General features: G+C 37.6%; 3 protein-coding genes across 3 annotated transcripts; 2 read left to right on the top strand and 1 right to left on the bottom strand.

Moving 5' to 3' along the window:
• Positions 1-1,161: 1,161 nt before the first annotated feature.
• On the top strand, positions 1,162-2,958 carry LOC18049206 (protein GPR107). Its single transcript, XM_024189051.1, has one exon. The coding sequence runs from the start codon at positions 1,478-1,480 to the stop codon at positions 2,780-2,782; it is 1,305 nt and encodes a 434-aa protein (XP_024044819.1). The 5' UTR covers positions 1,162-1,477; the 3' UTR covers positions 2,783-2,958.
• A 3,814-nt stretch (positions 2,959-6,772) lies between these two features.
• Positions 6,773-7,864, top strand: LOC18049205 (protein BRANCHLESS TRICHOME). The gene has a single exon (XM_006439150.2). It carries the CDS (start codon positions 6,778-6,780, stop codon positions 7,810-7,812), a length of 1,035 nt encoding a protein of 344 aa, XP_006439213.1. The 5' UTR covers positions 6,773-6,777; the 3' UTR covers positions 7,813-7,864.
• A 2,802-nt stretch (positions 7,865-10,666) lies between these two features.
• Positions 10,667-14,700, bottom strand: LOC112100177. Its single transcript, XM_024188742.1, has 4 exons — positions 14,090-14,700; positions 11,970-13,724; positions 11,324-11,882; positions 10,667-11,269 (listed from the first exon to the last, which is right to left on the bottom strand). Exons 1-4 carry the CDS (start codon positions 14,698-14,700, stop codon positions 10,667-10,669), a joined length of 3,528 nt encoding a protein of 1,175 aa, XP_024044510.1.
• Between the last annotated feature and the right edge of the window lie 4,275 nt (positions 14,701-18,975).

The following is an 18,975-nucleotide window of genomic DNA, read 5'->3' as shown; positions in this document are numbered from 1 at the left end:
AATTCATTGAGATAATAAAAAAAAAATCTTAAAGGTATTTTAAAGACACATATTGCACTATATTTTACAAACAATATCTTAAGAAAAATTTTGAATTCTTGATGCCAAAAAATATGCTAACATTACTCATTTATCAATAATAATCCGCCAATCAATTGAAACTTGTTGTGATAGTGTGAGAGAGCCATACCTTTGAGTTGAAGTCGATCCTCATGCCGTCGTCAATGTCTGCTTTGTTGTTGATGATGGGGGTTGTGATAATGTGATCGTGATGATGGGGGCTGTGATGATATGATGGTGATGATGGGGGCTGCGGTGAGCAACATAGGAGATATGAGTGATGACGAAATTTGGGCGATGCACTAGTTGCTTTGGATTTAATTTGTTTGTTTCAAAGGCAATTTGATCCAAATTCGGTGTATATGGCAATTATGATAGAAATTTTGTTATATTGCTAATTTTGAGAATGCATTTATGGAAATCGTTGGATAAGAAATTTCCCCGAATGTTTTAAGATGTTACCAAATTTATGCCTGCGAAAAACATCCCATGTCCCTCCACTTGCCGCTGGTTGGATTATTCTTACTTTTTTTCTTTCTTTTGCTTTCTTCCACCATCTTCCTTTTACACTCAAAGATACCCTAAATTAAGCTTTCCCGCTAGCAGTTGCGTGTAATTTTAACAATTGAAGTGACATTCCAGGTAAATTTAGCACCAATTCTCAATTTGTATAGCATTACTATTTACTACTACTCGTGGATTAAAGAAAGAGGGTCATAACATAATAAAGAGTGACCGAATCAGCATTAATTAAATAAATTCCTCACCATGGACCGTTAATTCACTAGCAAGCTTAATATTAATAATAATATATATGTCGTCAGGGCTCTCAATAGCTTTCTTTAAAGAAAGGACCTTTTCAATATCTCGGTTGGAAAGGAACCTTTAGCCGATAAAACTAAAAAGTACCACAAGAAGAAAAGAGGCCAAGAATCTTCCCGTCGGGCCAAATAAAATTACCATCATGCCCACAGAACACCATCAGAGCAGAGGGCCAACTTTTGATGGCATTTTGGTAATGATGCAAAAGAAAAGGCCCACGTCTGTGACGTCTTCTCTTACACTAGAATAAATTTAAATTCTACCTTGCCCTGCCTTGAATAAATTAATTTCCTTGATAATAAAAATAAAAATCAAACCAACACAAATACGAATACGAAATTCATTCGTTGAAGTGTTAACATTTGTCATCATTTTTATAATTTCCAATTCTCGTTTGCTTGCTTTGGTGGTAATTGGTAATAGAAAAAAAGGCCATAAAAGTAAAACAGTGAGCAAAGAGGGAGGGGGGAGAGAGAGAGAGAGGCAGAGGCGCCGCACAGCACAGCACTAATCTCATCGACATCGTCGTCAGATATCAGTTAGACAGATCTGATCTGGAAAACTGAAGCCGGGTTTGCAATCAGAAGACAAATCAATGGGTGTCTCAAAATCCTTGGTTTTCTGTGTGTTGGTCTTCCAATTGCTTTCCCTTTCATCGGCCGCGATCCGATTCAACGAGATTCGAAACGATAACCGCCCGATAATCCCGTTCGACGAGTTTGGGTTCACACACCGTGGCCGTCTCGAGCTCAACGTTTCCAAAATCTCCCTTTCAAACCCGGACCTCGACTTCTCCAAGGTCGGATTCTTCCTCTGCACTCACGACTCATGGCTCCACGTGCTCCAACAGCTCGAAGACGGAGAGATCACGTGCGTTCTCCAGTCCGATCTAATCAAACAAGTCTTCACCTTCAACAACCTCAACGGCAAATCCGAGTACAGCACCATCTATTCCGAGAACGACGCCGATCAATACACGCTCGTTTTCGCCAATTGTCTCCAGCAACTCAAAGTCTCCATGGACGTCAGATCCGCCATGTACAATCTCGAAGGAAGATCCAACAATCGCGATTACCTCTCCGCCGGCAAGACGATTCTGCCTAGGATCTATTTCCTCTTCTCCCTAATCTACTTCATCCTCGCCGGTCTCTGGATCCACGTCCTTTACAGGAAACGACTCACTGTTTTCCGCATCCACTTTTTCATGCTCGCCGTCGTGGTCCTCAAAGCGGTGAACCTCTTGTGCGAGGCCGAAGATAAATCGTACATCAAACGCACCGGCAGCGCCCACGGCTGGGACGTCTTGTTTTACATGTTCAGTTTCCTGAAAGGAATCACGCTTTTCACGTTGATCGTTTTGATCGGTACCGGATGGTCCTTTTTGAAGCCGTATCTGCAGGATAAAGAGAAGAAAGTCCTGATGATCGTGATCCCACTCCAGGTCGTTGCTAATATTGCGCAGGTGGTTATTGATGAAACGGGCCCGTATGGTCAGGATTGGATCACGTGGAAGCAAGTATTCTTGCTTGTGGATGTTGTGTGTTGCTGTGCCGTTTTGTTCCCCATCGTTTGGTCGATCAAGAACCTGCGTGAGGCTGCCAGGACTGACGGCAAAGCCGCGGTTAATTTGATGAAGCTCACACTGTTCAGACAGTACTATATTGTGGTTATCTGCTACATTTACTTTACTCGGGTGGTGGTCTATGCACTTGAGACTATTACTTCCTACAAGTATCTGTGGACAAGCGTGGTGGCTGGAGAATTGGCCACGCTGGCATTTTATGTGTTCACCGGTTACAAGTTTAAGCCCGAGGCACATAATCCGTACTTTGTGATTGATGATGAGGAGGAAGAGGCTGCTGCTGAGGCATTGAAGCTTGAAGAGGAGTTTGAATTGTGATTGACACCATCCAAATGGGAGAGTAGGAGACTCGAGGTAGAAATCTTGCCTACTCATATTGGTTCGTTTTTGTCTGGTGGAATTAGTAGGTTACTTTTTTCAACTTTGATATATGTCTGTGAATCTTATAGTACATGTAATACTCATACATGATATTTGAATTTCTTTTTGAGAAATGATTGTGCTTTTATTTCAAATTATCTAATGTGGATGATGTGTAATCAAATGAAAAACTAGACATTTCATAGCCTTGAAGAAAGAAATAAAATATATGCAGCACATAGTTATTCTGATGGTGACCAGTTGCTTTTTAGAAACAAACGTGTTTTTGTGTATATTTATTTTGGCTTGTGTATCTCCTGCTTTTGTGAGGGAAATAGTCTCCCTTAAATTTTGGCTTGGAAAGGTAGTGGATGTTTTGTTACCAATAGTTTATTTTTATTTATTTTTGTGTATATATATATGCATAAAGTTGATTTATAAGGTGTGCAGTTTTGAGAAGTACATGTGGCAAATTCTGTTTCTGTTAAAGAAGCACCTACAAGTAATTTAGAATAGACTAATCACAGCATTTCTGTTAAAAAAAATTTCATAACATGAGGGTATGCTTTAAGAAATGTGGCATATCAAGTTTTTCATATCATGAGGAAATGTACCAAGTAATGTTAAATTGAAAGTGTAGTAGCACTTTTATTGACTCTGTGAAATTGATTTACTCGTTTGCTCATCCTGATAAATGAAAATATAACCCTGTTTTAACACCAAATAACTGTAATGGATGTTTCGATGTTCATAGTTCTGCTTTCTTGTCTGATCACATGTGCCATCTCTTTACAGATTGATGGTTTCGCATGTATGCATTATATTCTGTATTGTTGAATACATAACTTTGTTTTATGTTTAGATTTTTATTTATTTACTTCCTTTTCAGATTCCTTTCTCCTAAGATGGTGGTTTTAGTTGGTTTTTTTGAACAAAGATGTTTTAGGACATTTTACAGACACAAAAAAGAGTGTACTTTCTTCTCTTGGGTTAAATGATAGGGGCGCAGTAATCATTTATTGTCCAGCTTTAGCTGATTACAGGTTTGTTTGGGTTTGTGGATAATTGCTAAGTTTTCAAGTCCAGATGCCATCAAGTATGATGTTTCACACTTTTATGCCAAATGTCTTATTTCTTTATATTTAATGTTTTAGTGCTTTAACCACATAACTCACTGGTCTTAGGCTGCTGAGTTTCGGTGAGAAATGTGGAGTTTTCGTTTGGTTGGGTTGTGTTAAATATTGTGTCAACTTGAGAAGCAAAAGAATTGCCTTAAGAGTTGGTGTTGATGTAACTCACCTTGCTTGCCTATTGTGATGGTAACCAGGAACTTCTTCAACCAAAGTCATTATTTAAATTGTATTTTGTTGGAAAGAGTAGAGATGTTATGATTCTGATTGCCTGCACTTTCATATAGGTGAAAGTCACTCCCGCCATTTTATGAATGGTTTTATGGTTTTGGTGCTCCTTTTTTAAGTAATTCATACTTTGGTTGTTATGTCATCTCTAGATTCAGTTTTTGATTATTTAAAATTGATGAATTATGAGCTTGTGTGAGCTAGTTAGTCCTTGTGATTTCATTGTCAGGGCCGTGCCTGGCCCTTGGTTCTCTTTTCCCCACCTAATTATTCATTTGGTTGGCTTGTGTGTTTTTGAATAACATTTGGTTGGCTTGTGTGTTTTTGAATAACATTTGGTTGGTTGAGATATATGAAATGGTTGGCTGCATCTTGTAGAGAGTTATTAGGGCTGGGTAATATGGATATTGTTGATGATTCATATATGCTTCGTTTAGTTGCTTGTCCTTTTTTTTTTTATATGGTGTACGTGGAAAACATTAATACTACAATTAGAAGGTTACTGGTATTTACGATTAGAAATCTATTAGGATTACCCTAAGTTAAGTCTTATCACAACAAAACTGATGATTTCCATCCTCCCTAATCGGAGGGATATCTTCTACATTGACATTGGTAGGGAAGATGTTTGCCTCCACCTGATTATATAATTAGAAGAGAAATGGTTGACACGAGGACTCAAAACATTACTCTCACTTTAGTGGGGCAGCGGTTCAACACTCTTCGAGTTGCCATGGAACAGTGTCTTTGAGTAGGCATGTATAAGACCATGGCGCATGACCATGGAAGATTGCTTTATTTGTAATCTAAAAGAGATGTCCTATATAGATTTAACCATATGTAGGAATCTAGTACTCAATTGCATGTTTAAGCAGTTGTGGAATTGCTTCTTTTGCATGAAAGCCTAATTACACTAGGTGTAAGTAATTCTCTAGATGCCACGTCCCACTACTTGGTGAAAGTGAATTCAAGAATGGTGCTTCACCTTAATTGTCTTTGAGAGGCGACATTTTACTATAGCACAATCACTAACAACCTGCGACGGTATCACTTATATGGCTATTTAGGGGTCCACTGCAATTCTCAAAGCTCAAGTATATTTTTCTTCACTCGGGGTAAAGGCCGAGTGGCGAACAGAGGAGACTGTAGAAAACATGAATATTTTGGGGACTGACTGAAGTGATGATGCTTTTACCGTCCTTTCTCCTTCAAATGCTTTCCGAGTAGACATTATTTATTTGAGAAGGATTGCAAATAACTAACGGACTCATCTGATGCATTTGTCTTTATGAATCATCAAGAACATTACCGAAACGAGAGCAAAAGAACCTTTTGTAACATCCTAATTTCTGTAAAAGGATCGAGTAATTCTAAATAAAATTACCCATGAACATATTATATACATTTTCGTGTAACATTTCAGAAAAGATGGTAAGTTGGTTTCTCTACCAACAACCAGTCAAGAGTTTGACTCTTAAGATACGAAAGTAGATGCAACATGTGGACAAACTAGCCATTTACATATGATGCAAAATGTCCCACCTTGGGGTGGCAAAACTAAACCGAACCTGAAAAATTACGGGTTGGGTTTTATCTTTTGGGGTTTGGTTCATAATTTTTTTTTTAAGAAAAAAATTGAATATTTCAGTTTGGTATAAAATAGAATACTCCGGTTCAGTTCTCCATTTTAAATTTCAAATCAAAAAATCGAACAAAAAACTAAAAAAAATAATTTCTAAATTAAAGAAATGCCACGTGATATTTAAAGTAGTTAAACTGGAGTAAAATAATTTTTAAATTCGGTTCAGTGTTTCATAATTTTAAAAAAAAATCGAATTGATTAAAATTGAAACCGAACCGAATGAAAATTCTCAAATTAATTTTTTGAAATTCCTAAACTAAATAGAACCAAAAATTTCGATTTATTCTGAAACAGAACTCATGTGAATCGGTGCCCACTAGTCTGACTAAAGGAACGGAACTTGCCTAGGACTATTCTGATGAGATAATCCATTATGCAATCGAAGAGTATTGGATCTTAGTATAACATTTATTGACTTCTAAAATTTAGAAAATCCCATAGTGAGGCCCACTTTGCAACCTAATTTCTACCACGTGATAGAAAACTAGTGGACGGTCCCACGAAATTTTTTCTTCAACTAATGCATTAACCCGCACCGGCACTGATTGCTCTCTTGTCTGTACAAAGAGGGTCAAACGGGCTGGCAATTTGGGGCCTCTACAATATTGAGCCACTAGCCCACTACTTAGTTCATCACTCAAGGAGATTGCCCGGTTGAGGGCCGCATATAGAAGGCAAGAAATTTATTCGTAGAAGTAAAAGATTTAGAAATGAAGAGAGAGTACCTCCACGATACGGTGGATTTGATTAGGGAGAAGATGAGGTGCATGTGATGTATCTTTCTTTACAATCCACATCTTCAAAGCAAGCTCCAGGAGATAAGGGCCTACCTCAATTGCTTTCTTGAGAGGGGAAAAGAAAAAGAAAGCGAGCAAAAAGCTATATAAAGAAAAAGTTCATATACAAAAGTAGTAGCAATAGAAGAAGAAGAAGAAGATACGGAGGAGGTGGTGATGATGATGATCACTAGCCCTGAAAATAGTTCTAAAATTAATACCATTAGTTCTCAAGAACCCATCACCCCCACCACTTGCTCGAGCTGGAAACTTTATGAGAATCCATTTTATAATTCTCAGAAGCACCGTCAAAATCATCATGATCATCATCAATGCCAAAGCAATACCAAGCATATTCACCAGTTTCATCTTCCTGCAGTCTCAGCTCGTAAGATCGCGGCTTCTTTCTGGGATCTAACTTTCTTCAGGCCAATGATGGAGACTGAGCTAGATATCGCTCAGGCCCAGATCATGGAATTGAAAGCTGAGCTTGATTATGAACGCAAAGCACGTAAAAGGGCTGAGTCAATGAATAAGAGACTCGCTAGAGAGCTGGCTGAGGAGAGAAGAGGAAGAGAGACAATGGAGAGACTTTGTGAAGAGCTTGCTAGAGATATTTCCTCTGATAGAGAAGAAATTGATCGGATAAAGCGAGAAATGGAAGAAGAGAGAAAGATGCTCCGAATGGCTCAAGTGTTACGAGAAGAAAGAGTTCAAATGAAGCTCACCGAGGCCAAGATTCTCTTTGAAGAAAAGTTACAAGAATTGGAAGAATCTAAAAGGACTCAAATTGATACTTCAAGTACCAGGACAGAAAAGTTACGGAGGAATCAAGAGGATAAATTTCCAGGGTTTTTAACAGCTTCTCATAGCCTTTCAGGAAAATTTGCCAGGTTGGCATTGAGTAGTGAGAAATCTAGTATTGGCGCTTGCAGTAATGAGATTGATTCAAGAGAATCGACAAGGGCGGTTTCAAGTGCAAGCAATGACACTGCATCAATCGCAATTCAAAGGAGAGCACCATCAGAACCTGAGAATCCTCACATAAAGAGAGGGATTAAAGGGTTTGTTGAATTTCCAAGAGTAGTTCGAGCAATCGGATCAAGGAGTAGGCATTGGGATACAAAGCTGGAGTGTCAAAACGCTCAGCTCAGGTTTTTACTTAAACAAAGAAGCCCCATTCGATCCAATATTAATCTTATTATGAGTTGAAAATTATCATTTGCTCTGTGTTATGTATGCTTATTCTGTGTCTTGATTTCTCAATCTGTAATCTTTTTTTTTTTTTTTCTGATTTCCTTGTTGATTTGCCCCTGCAAATGGGTTAATATATAGTCAAAATTTCTTCTACCTAGAAGCTTGTAACTTTTAAGAATGATGCACGTACATATATTTTGGTTACTTATATTTGAGCTTGATGCAATTTAATTTAAGCTTTGAAATCAGAAAGTGATGCTTTGGATATCTGATCAGTGGTTGGAAATAATACAAAATTTATTCTTAGATCTATTGAAAGGTTCATCTTTTCAACTATGAAGGCACATGCACATGCTTAAACTTTTTTTTTTTAATAGGTGCAAATAAATTATGCACCTTGACTTGGATAAAAGTACAGCTCAGAGAATGCAAGGTAAATTTAATTAAAAAAGTCACTTTCTAACTCTTACAAACGTGATTGCATGATATATTATTTATAAAAGAATTTCACCTATTTTAGTCCTCTTCTAGGCTCACGGGTCTAGACATGCATTGATCAAGTAGTTCTATTTAAAAAAAAAAAGCATTTAAAAGGAGTCAGCCATTTGGTTTTAGAAATTATAGTCAATTAAACAATTATGAAAATGAAGCTTTAAAACTACAAATTCTTATAAGTTTAACATCAAATGATAATCAAAAGCTGTTCGTTGCAGCAATTTGATCCAGATTAGCATGTTACGACCAGTGGCGGATCCAGAAATTAAAATGAGGGGGGTTTAGTTTAAAAAAACTTAGATTATTTTAATGTTCACTTGAATATATTTTAAGTCTTATAAACTCAAATTTTATTACTTTTTTTTTAAATTCTAAATAATAACAACAATAAATTATTTTTTTAAATGCGTGAAAATATCATTTTTCGAAGTCTTTTTCACAAATTATTTTAAAAAATAAAATAATGTGGCTAATGCGATTTGAACTAAGATTTTGAAATCATTAAATAGCACTCTTACCATTGAACTACAAATCTTTTAATATATGAAAGATGTGTCTAAATTTATTTATTTAACTTTTTTAGAAAAAAGCTTGAGGTACATTTAAAAAAAAATTATTGGGCCTTAATTGGATCCGCCCATAATTACCACCCATAAGTAAACGACGCATCATAAGATAGAAGTTTATCAACCATGTGCGTGACTCAACGATCAAGTGCTCGCGTGTCAAAAATGGTGGGTTAAATAATAATTCTTTGATCCTAATGGGTCCAGACGTCCAGTTTATTGGTTATTGGGGATCGGGCCAGAAACATTAACAATATATTTGATCAAATGATCGCTTAAGGCTGCGTTAATTTCATTTCACTATTAATTTTGCAGAAGAGAAGATCCATCAGCGATCAGTCTTCGGCAATGATTTGTATTCGATTTAATTAGTAACTTTTGGAAAGTATTAAAAGCACTGAAAATAATTGAATCCAATGAAACCAACATAATTTGAAGGAAAATTCTTGGGTGTTTACGAAGCATTGCACCTTTTTTATTTATTTTTTATTACATGTACATTTCAATTAATTATAATGATGTGCGTACACACATAATGAATAAAATATAATACCAAAAACTTCCTCTAATTTGAAACTTACAAGTGGTTGTTAGCTATGCTCACTTTGAAGCAATTACACCCTGGAAGGCGTGCACAATTTAAAGAAATCAAACAGCAAAATACTAATGTAATTGCATGGAACTAGTCCTAGTTTGCGCAAGAACAAAATTCTGCTCCAAAGAGGGAGAAGTCTACTTGATCATAATATATGTATCATGGTGAAACTGAAATCAACTCACATTGCACCTGCCGAGAATGGAATGGAATCCTATCACTCTTTGTTCCGTTATTAATTATGTCGGATCCTAAACCAACGCTGTCGAATCCTTTACCCAACATTAGACTTATATGTAAATAATTATGTGTTGTAAATTGTCATATAAGGTTAAGTCCAATTAAAAGTGATCCATTAAGGTTTTCGGTAATTTAGACTTTAATATATCTAATAGGACATGAATCTTTCATGTTTAGAGACTTAAGTGTAATTTTTATTTCTATGATGAGTTGAAATAAAAATATTTAATAATAACAGGAAAACTTATTTATATAAGTTGTTACAATCCCTAAGTCACACGTATTATTATATTTTTTACTGACATTCCATCGTTAGAGGGAGTGCATAGAGCAGTTTAAAGGATTCTCTAGAAGAATCTATTGATTTGAAAGACAAACCACACGAGACTAGAGAGCAATTAAGTATTATAGATCCAGGTACACTTTTGCATATTCATTTATTGATTCTTATTAATACAACATAAATATTCCTACATTATAGGTGATGGTTTGCACTAAAAATTAATTGTTCTAACAAATTCTTCCTCTTCTATTTTATTGTCAAGTCAGTAGCATCACTATATTTCAATTCATGATTTTTATGCTTGTATAAGAAAAAGATTGATTATATTATTAGAGTTTGCCTATTTCTCCAACACAGACACCTTACATTTTAATGTTTATATCTAAGGTTAGACATTTTGTTTATTTATAATTCACCTTGTATAATAACTGAACAATGTTTTCCTAGCCTTAAAATTCACACTTGTACCTCGTAGTTGGAGTCGATCTATAAGGCAAAGAAAATATCTTTTTTATGCATAATCTCAATCTATATCTATTCTTCAAAAGGCATTAGGTGCAAAATAGATAAATGAATTTATACCTTTTATTAAAAAAAAAAACTAAGTAATAAATTGATAGAAATGGAACAAAGTGCACAACGCAGATCGATCTTTTTTTTTTTTTTTTGAAGGGAAAGTAAAGCTTTCCATTAAACTGACTTTGAAAACAACAGCAAAACATTTTCTGGAAAATTTTCCAGCCACAGAGCAGGTCTTTCAAAGCTTAAAGCTAATTTAGCTAATGAATCAGCTAAAGCATTACAAACTCTTGGGACAAATTGAATTCTGGAGGGATTTTGGTGCTTTAAAAACAACTGAATGTCAGCAATTGTCCAGGCTATCTCTGCCAAGCTACCCTTTCTGTTGATAGAAAGCTCCACTGCCTCTGATGAATCTGATTCGATAATCATAGGCCTGCAGTTTACTTGAAAAGCATTTTGAATACCAAAGAGGACAGCCTCAGCCTCCATATCAACCACCGAACCCCTATATGGAACTCTCTTAATAGCTGCAGCTATGATCTTTCCCCTTGAGTTCCTGATCACTACTCCCAGACCCGCCTGCTGGGTTGAAAAATTTATTGCAGCATCCACATTCACTTTGTACCAACCTTCTGAGGGGGGCATCCAGGCCTGAATCTTTTTCTTGGGAGCCTTTAAGGCAACTTGATCATTTGAGTATTTTATCCTCTTGTAGGATTCCACTATGGCTTCTGCTCTTGCAACTGGTGATAGGGGGTCCTCTTGTTTCCCCTAAAAAATTTAGAGATTTCTTGAATGCCAGATAGCCCAACAGATTGCAGTTACCATCTCCCTGCCCTCTTTGCTCCTTTTCAAAACTACTTCTTGGATCATGCTTAAGATATCTTGTTGAGCCATCATCTTTATATCTTCGTAAAATTCTGTCTTTTTCCAAACCCTTCTAACAGCCTTACATTCCAGCAAAGCATGGACCACATCTTCTCTCCTACACCCACATCTTACGCATACTGGCTCCACCACAATTTTCCTTTTCCATAAGTTGCTCGTTGTTGGAAGCAGATTTTTGACAGCCCTCCACATAAATATTTTCACCTTTTCTGGAAGCTCATTGGACCAGACGACATCCCATCGTGATTTGGAGCTATCAGAACAACTTGGGCCTTCTTTGAATTTTTCCTTCACAGCTATTTGGTAGCCACTCTTAGCTGAGTATTTCCCATGCTTGTCAAACCGCCATATCAGAGTATCTGGTTGAGGAATTCTCGGGAGAGGTAGTCTTAAGATTTCTGCTGAAGTGTTCTCTGAGAAACTTTGAGCTATTCGTTCTCTATTCCATTGCAGCCCATCCTTTATCAGATCAGCCACCACAGCTTCAAGATGAAGACTTGACCAAGGGACTGGACTGAAGCCACTATTCTGAATCTAATTTCTGCTGTGCACTGAGATTTGCTTCCCGTTCCCAATCCTCTACCTCAATCCCTCTTTTAGCAGATGTCTTCCCCAGAGAATGCTTCTCCACACGAAAGAGGGGTTAGACCCCAACTTAGCCTCCATAAATCCAGCACCTTTGAAGTATTTAGCTTTCAGAATTTTCGCCATTAAAGAATCAGGCTTGTGAAGAATTCTCCACCCTTGTTTTGCTATTAACGCTTGATTAAAACAAGAAAGATCTCTAAATCCCAGCCCTCCCTTTGTTTTTGCTTGGCACAATCTATTCCAGCTAGACCAGTGAATACTCTTTTTTCCTCCAGTAGAACCCCACCAAAACCTGGCTATAGCCTTTTCCATGTCACTGCAAAGGGTTTGGGGGATTTTGAAAACACTCATCGCATAAGCGGGCACCGCTTGAGCCACCGCTTTTATAAGAACTTCCTTCCCCCCACTGGAAAAACATTTACTCTGCCAGCTTGATAATTTACTCAACACTCGAAGCTTTATGTCGTTAAAGAAACTGATTTTTGCTCTCCCCACCATCGAAGGAAGTCCTAGATATTTCTCATGCTTGGACACTACAGCCAAATAAAAAATGTTGCTTATTTCCTCCCCCAGCTGCTGACTTGTACTAGAACTGAAAAACATAGAGGACTTTTCATAATTGAAAATCTGCCCTGAGGCTGCAGTGTAATAGTCAAAAACTTTCTTTAGCTCTCTGCACTCAGCATTAGAAGCTCTTGTGAACACTAGGCTGTCATCTGCGAACAAACGATGAGTGACCGAAATCTCTCTACTGAATTTCAAGCCGTGAAATAGGTTTTGACCTTCTGCTCTTACCAGCAAACATGAGAATACTTTAGCACACATTATGAACAGGTATGGCGAAAATGGGCATCCTTGTCTCAATCCACGTTGATGATGGATGAGACCTTTTGCCACTCCATTTATCAAGACTGAAAAGCTAGCTGTGGAGATGCAATTCATAACCAAATCCACCAACCTCACTGAAAAGCCTAGCTTTTGCATTGTTCCTTTAACAAAACTCCACTCCACCCTATCATAGGCCTTACTAATATCTAATTTCATAGCTATCAATCCATTTCGGCTCCCTCGGCTCTGTCTAATTTTGTTTAGACACTCATATCCTATGATTATGTTATCAGTTATAAGCCTATTAGGAACAAAAGCACTTTGATTGGAAGATATAATATCATTCAGAACTATTTTGAGTCTATTTGCTATTGTTTTTGCGACAATTCTGTAAATGACATTACAAAGATTAATTGGTCTGAACTCTGTCACTTTCCTAGGCTTTGACACTTTCGGGACTAAAGCAATAAAGGTGTGGTTCAAAAGAGTAAGATTACCTCCCTCATTTAGGATGTGCAGACATGTTGAAACCACCCCCTCATTAACAGAGCTCCAATGCTTCTGGAAAAAGGCCGCCGGAAGACCATCTAGACCTGGTGCCTTCGTGGGGCACATTTGAGCGAGAGCTTCGGCTATCTCCTCCTTCGTGAACAGTTGGTCTAATTGATTATTCATCTCCCCTGAAACTTTAACTGGCACAGCTTCAAGAGCTGCATTCAGCTGGGTTGGAGATGGGCTTGATGTAGTAAAAATATTTGTAAAATAATCACCAAAAAGCCTTTCTACTACCTCGGCATCTTCAGTCCAAACACCATTTTCATCTTCAATGCCCTGGATTCTGTTTTTTTTCCTCCTAGCTGAAGCCTTTGAATGGAAATATTTTGTGTTCCTATCACCCTCTTTCAGCCAATCCGCTCTCGATCTTTGCTTCCAAAAATTTCTTCATCAGCTAGAATATTATCTATCTGATTTTCAACTCGTTTTAATTCATCTCCACTTTCAAAATGACAATAATCTTTTTTCATTTTTTCCAGCTTGTTTACAAGTTTCTCCAGCTTCTTTTTCCTTCCATTAAATTCTCCATTGCTCTAAATTTTCAGCTCAGCCAAGGATTCTTTCGATTTTTTCCTGAAGATTTCAACCGGGTTGCTACTATTCCAGCAGCACTGCTCCTTCCACTCATGTTTCACAATTGTCTTGCACTTCTCGTACGGGCTCCACATATCTTCATAATGGAGTCTAGGATACGTTCTCTTTAAGTAGCCATTTCCCCTGCCTTTCTCCTACACTTCCATCATAATTGGGATATGGTCCGAACTCCACGAAGTCAAATTCGAAGCTGCCTTTTCCTGATAGAAGCTTCCCCATTTTCTGTTGCACAAGAATCTATCGAGCTTCTCTTCGATTATGTGAGGCCCAAACCTCCTATTTGACCAAGTGAAATGATATCCGCAACTTCCCAAATCTGTCAAATCACAGTCCCTCAATGCTCTCCTAAACTCATTCACCTCATTTACTCGTTTCTCCTTTCCCCCAATCTTCTCATTTAAGCTCAACACTTCATTAAAATCCCCAACACACAGCCATGGTAATGAGGACAATTGTGCTAACCTTCTCAGCAGCTCCCAAGTGTGTTTTTTTTTTTCGGATTCCGGATGTCCATAAACGCCCGTGCACCTCCAATAGCTTCCATTTTCACTATGCACCACAGCATCAACATGGTGTTTACTGTAAGACTTGATATCAACTGTAACCTCTTCATTCCACAATAAAGCCAAACCGCCCCCCAAACCCTCTCTATTAACTGCGAAGCAGTTTTGATATCTCAACCTCTTTGCTTTCTCTTGCATTTGCTTAACCTTCAATTTAGTTTCACAGAGGAACATAATTTCAGGCATATGCTCACGCAAAAGCTGCTGGGCTTCTCAGAACGTTCGGTCATTTCCCAGCCCCCGAACATTCCAACTAACGATTTTCATGGCTGTCGGCGGGGCTGTTTCCCAGCCACCGCCGATTTCTCATTTCCAGCATTCTCAAACTCCCCCTTGTCTTCCTCCTCCACATTTTCAAAGCCGAGCCCCTCTATTGCCAAGACTTTTCCAGACCGTTGGTTGCTCCCTATTTTTTGTGGGCTGTTCCCTTTGCACTTTTTTGGTTTCGGGCTTTCCCAGTTCATTGAGCTACTCCACCTTTTTAATCCCATAACTTCTTCATTTGTTTCCATATTCCCTTCTACGTTGCGGGCTTGAAATTTCCACTTTTTTTGCTTGGGCTTTGATTTATCCATTCTGAGCCCATTCTCTCCATTCTCCACTTCTGATTCCATTTGGTGTGAACACATATACATGTTTAGCTTGTGGTCCCCCTCTACTATATTGCCTTTTCTTACATTTTCTTCCCGCTCCCCTTTTCCCGCTCTATTTAATCCCACCTTTTGCATTTTTATTGACTTTTTATGTTGGAGGTTCGCTTCCCACTCTTTTTCTTTTCCATCTATAGTTCCCGCTTCCTTGTCCATCTCCCACAGCACTGCACCTCCCTCTGCTTGATTTGTACTGACATTACGGCTGGCCGCTGGCTCTGCAGTCTTTGTTGCCTCGTTCATTAATTTCTCCCCAGTCCCCAATTGATCCCTGCTCCTCGTTCCACTCAAACTCCCCATGCCCGAATCCCATTCAGGCCTATTGAATCCGTATCCTGTTTCATGAACCCGTCCATTCTGTTGGTCTTTCTCCATCATTTCATTTTCTCCAGCCCTTTTTATTAGATCTGAAGCATTTGGATGATTGTTTCTGATATCTGAATCCCATCTATCTTTCCTTCTACCCTGTTTCAATTTCTCAGTAATCGTGAGTGCTTTAAGCCATGGACCATACGGCATTTCATCCTTGGACTGAGATTTATAGTGGACACACTCTCTGTATTGGTGACCTACCCGCCCACAACAGAAGCAAAAATCCGGCAGTCTTTCGTACATGACCCGCATAGGAATGTCTTCCTTATCCTCCCCATCTTGCTCTAGCTCAATTAGTTTCTTCAAGGGCTTCGTGACATCCACAGAAATTCTCAACCTCAAAAATTGTCCAAAGCATTCCCCTGTTGCATCTGTTTCAACTTCTTCAACTTTTCCAATGACATTCCCTAGCTCCAGAGCCATCTCCTTTGACATACACATGATGGGGACATCGTGTATCTGCACCCAGAAAGATGCCTGATTTAATTTCTGCTTTTTTACATCACCAATTCTCGCTGGTTCGGTGAGCACAATGAGTGCTCTGTCAAAGTGCCAAGGGCCACCCATTAATATACTTCTCTTGTCCGCCTCAGTTCCAAACTTAAACATGAACACATTATCACCTAGACCTTCTATCTTTACTTCGCATGAGGTTCTCCAAACCTTTTGCAAAACAGACTTCAACCCCTCAATATTGACTCCCCTCGTATGCAGAACTTTCCCGATCAAACACCCCGCAACTATTTTTTCCCCTGTGGCCTTCATTTTACTCTTGAAAGAAACTCTTCCCTCCTCTTCATCACTCAACTTTATCGCTCTACATCTTCTGATTAGCTCCTCTGGGTCCATCCTCTCTACCACACAGACTCGCAGGCTAGAAAGGATTAGCTTGGAGCTTGGAGCCTTTAAGGAACGGACTTTTGAAAGAGAAATTCACCAACTACTCAACATTAAATAATGAAAGTGATAAAAAACAATAGTAAGAAAACCCACCCACATCAGAGTGACTTAAAGGAGCCATGACGCCTCTATTTTTCCCCTCATCGTTGTAAGTTTTCAGAGAAAACTCACAAGGAGAGAGATCCTAGAAAGCACTCATGTACTATTTCCTTCCGCAGATCGATCTTTAGGGTCATTGCATTTGCTTAGGCAAAACAACAAAAAATCTGCTCAAGCTACCAGATTCATTGCTCAATAATACAGTAAAACCTCTACGTAGTCATATTATTGAAATTGGAGAAATTTATTCTTATAAAGACGTTATAATTCAATAGAGGTATAGTACAAAAATTATTGTCTTTGCTTAATTATCCCTAATGCAAGTGATATAGAGGTAAATTATGTTATGTATTAATCAATTAATAAGTGTGTCAAATTTAATGTATATACATTAATAAATAAATTAGTACGTGAGTCAAATTCAATGGATATATATTAATAAAAAAGATATATAGTTTTAAAAAAACTAATACAAAAGGTTTCATACCAGGAAACTACAAATATACTTGAGAAATTAGAAATGTTTTGGCTTCAAAAAGAAGATGTCTATGCTGATCAATTAATACATACCTGTTGTGCAAATTTTAATGTACTCGCAAGCGCACAAATCTATTGTAGTATAGATTAATGGTGACGAGTGTCGATCCCACGAGGAGGTGGATTTTAATTATGTATAGAATTAATTTTGTAAATTGGTGGTTGGAATTGTGGTGGAAGTGATTTAAATTATCCTAAAATTGGAATTGAAATGGCGATAATAAATTCTAAAATTGGACTTGCAATGGCGAGAATAAATTGAAGATAATTCTATTGAAATGACGTACTTGGGTATTCGGATCCGCATCAACATGCATCATGGGCTAAATATTCCTTATTAATGCCAATTAAATCATGAGGGGGGAATCCACACCTCATGAACCACGCTCTAATTAATATGGTGCTAAGGGCTTACCGTGCCAAATAATAATAACCTTGTACTAGAGGGCCGGTGTAACCAAGGCGGTATCTAGACAAGATTATTATTATTTGTCGACGAGAAGTCAAAACATCCACAAAAACTAGAGGGGAAGAGAAAATAAATTTACCAAATTAAGCCCATGACACATGTTGAGACTTCACCTTCAACCCAAGCTTGAAAGAAAATTAGCCACTCATAGTTGAACTAGGGGCAAAATGGAAATTTATTAAAATACGAAGAAAATACAAGATGGAGAGGGAATTACAGAAAATGGATCCCAAAAATGGATTCAGAGATATCGAATTAGGGGGGAGAGGCCCCCTTTTTATAGATACATGGAGTAAATCATGGCCATCGGATTAAAAACAGTTTGGACGCTCAGGATTGCGCCACGTCATCAGTCAACAGTCCACAGTTTGACCACGCGGATGAACAGTAACACGGTTTGACCCGACTTTGAATAGTAACGCAGTTTGACCCGGATGAACAGTAACGCGGTTTGGTTGAAAATAATCCTGTGTGATGCATGCACCGTACGCGAAATTTTTCGTCCACTGATATGCTGCCACGTCACCATCAACAGTACATAAGAATTTTAGTCCAACAGGATCGTGACACCTCATCAGTCAATGCCACATCATCGATCCGTCTATGTGAACAGTGCCGTGAACAGTAACGTATACAGTCCCGTATATGTGAATAGTACCGTACATGTGAATAGTGTCATTTTTCCTTTTATGCTCCTCCTAAGGTTTTCGACCGTCCTGAGTTCAAAAGTGATGTCCGTTTTGCCGTCTGATCTCTCCTTTATTGTGAAATGACTATAATGCCCCTAAAATACATAAATTACTTAATTAAAATAAAACACACGTAATTAAATCACAAGAATATTAAATACATAAAAGTAAGGGTTGTTAGTAAGACTTGAAATGTAAAACGATGGTTTTCTCCTTTATAAATATGCATTTTCTAACACTCAACAATACCCGTAAATTGAAAGATGTGGTTGCAATTTTAAAGAACAAATCATTGTCACAAGTAATTTTAAAAAGATATTTTATTCCATCTTAATTATTTAATGTAACTGGCATATATTTTTAAAATATCATTACTATGGAGAGGTAAGTTTATTAAGACGGGACCTACAAAAAATATAACTTATTACAATATGGAGTTTATTCCTAATTATAATAGGTCCCAAGTTGGGACCATAAATTTTTATTACTATGAAGAGGTTATTCCTATATAGAGTATTCATATTTAGATATTCTACTGTATAAGTCTAGTAGTGGAGTAGATAATATTTATTAAAGGGAAATTATCCACCGACCACTTTAATTTTTGGTTTTTTTTTAAAAAAACGCAAATAATTTTTTTTTTTGGCACAAATCTATCTAAAGTTACAAAAAGTTTCAATTATCCACTGCCGTCATAACTATGTTATTGAAATTAACATAATATTGATGAAATGATAGTTTTACC

Source organism: Citrus clementina, unplaced genomic scaffold (assembly GCF_000493195.1).
Source record: "Citrus clementina cultivar Clemenules unplaced genomic scaffold, Citrus_clementina_v1.0 scaffold_3, whole genome shotgun sequence".
Taxonomy (NCBI): domain Eukaryota; kingdom Viridiplantae; phylum Streptophyta; class Magnoliopsida; order Sapindales; family Rutaceae; genus Citrus; species Citrus x clementina.
Note: the sequence above shows the minus strand (reverse complement) of the source record. Positions and strands in the feature narration are given on the sequence as shown.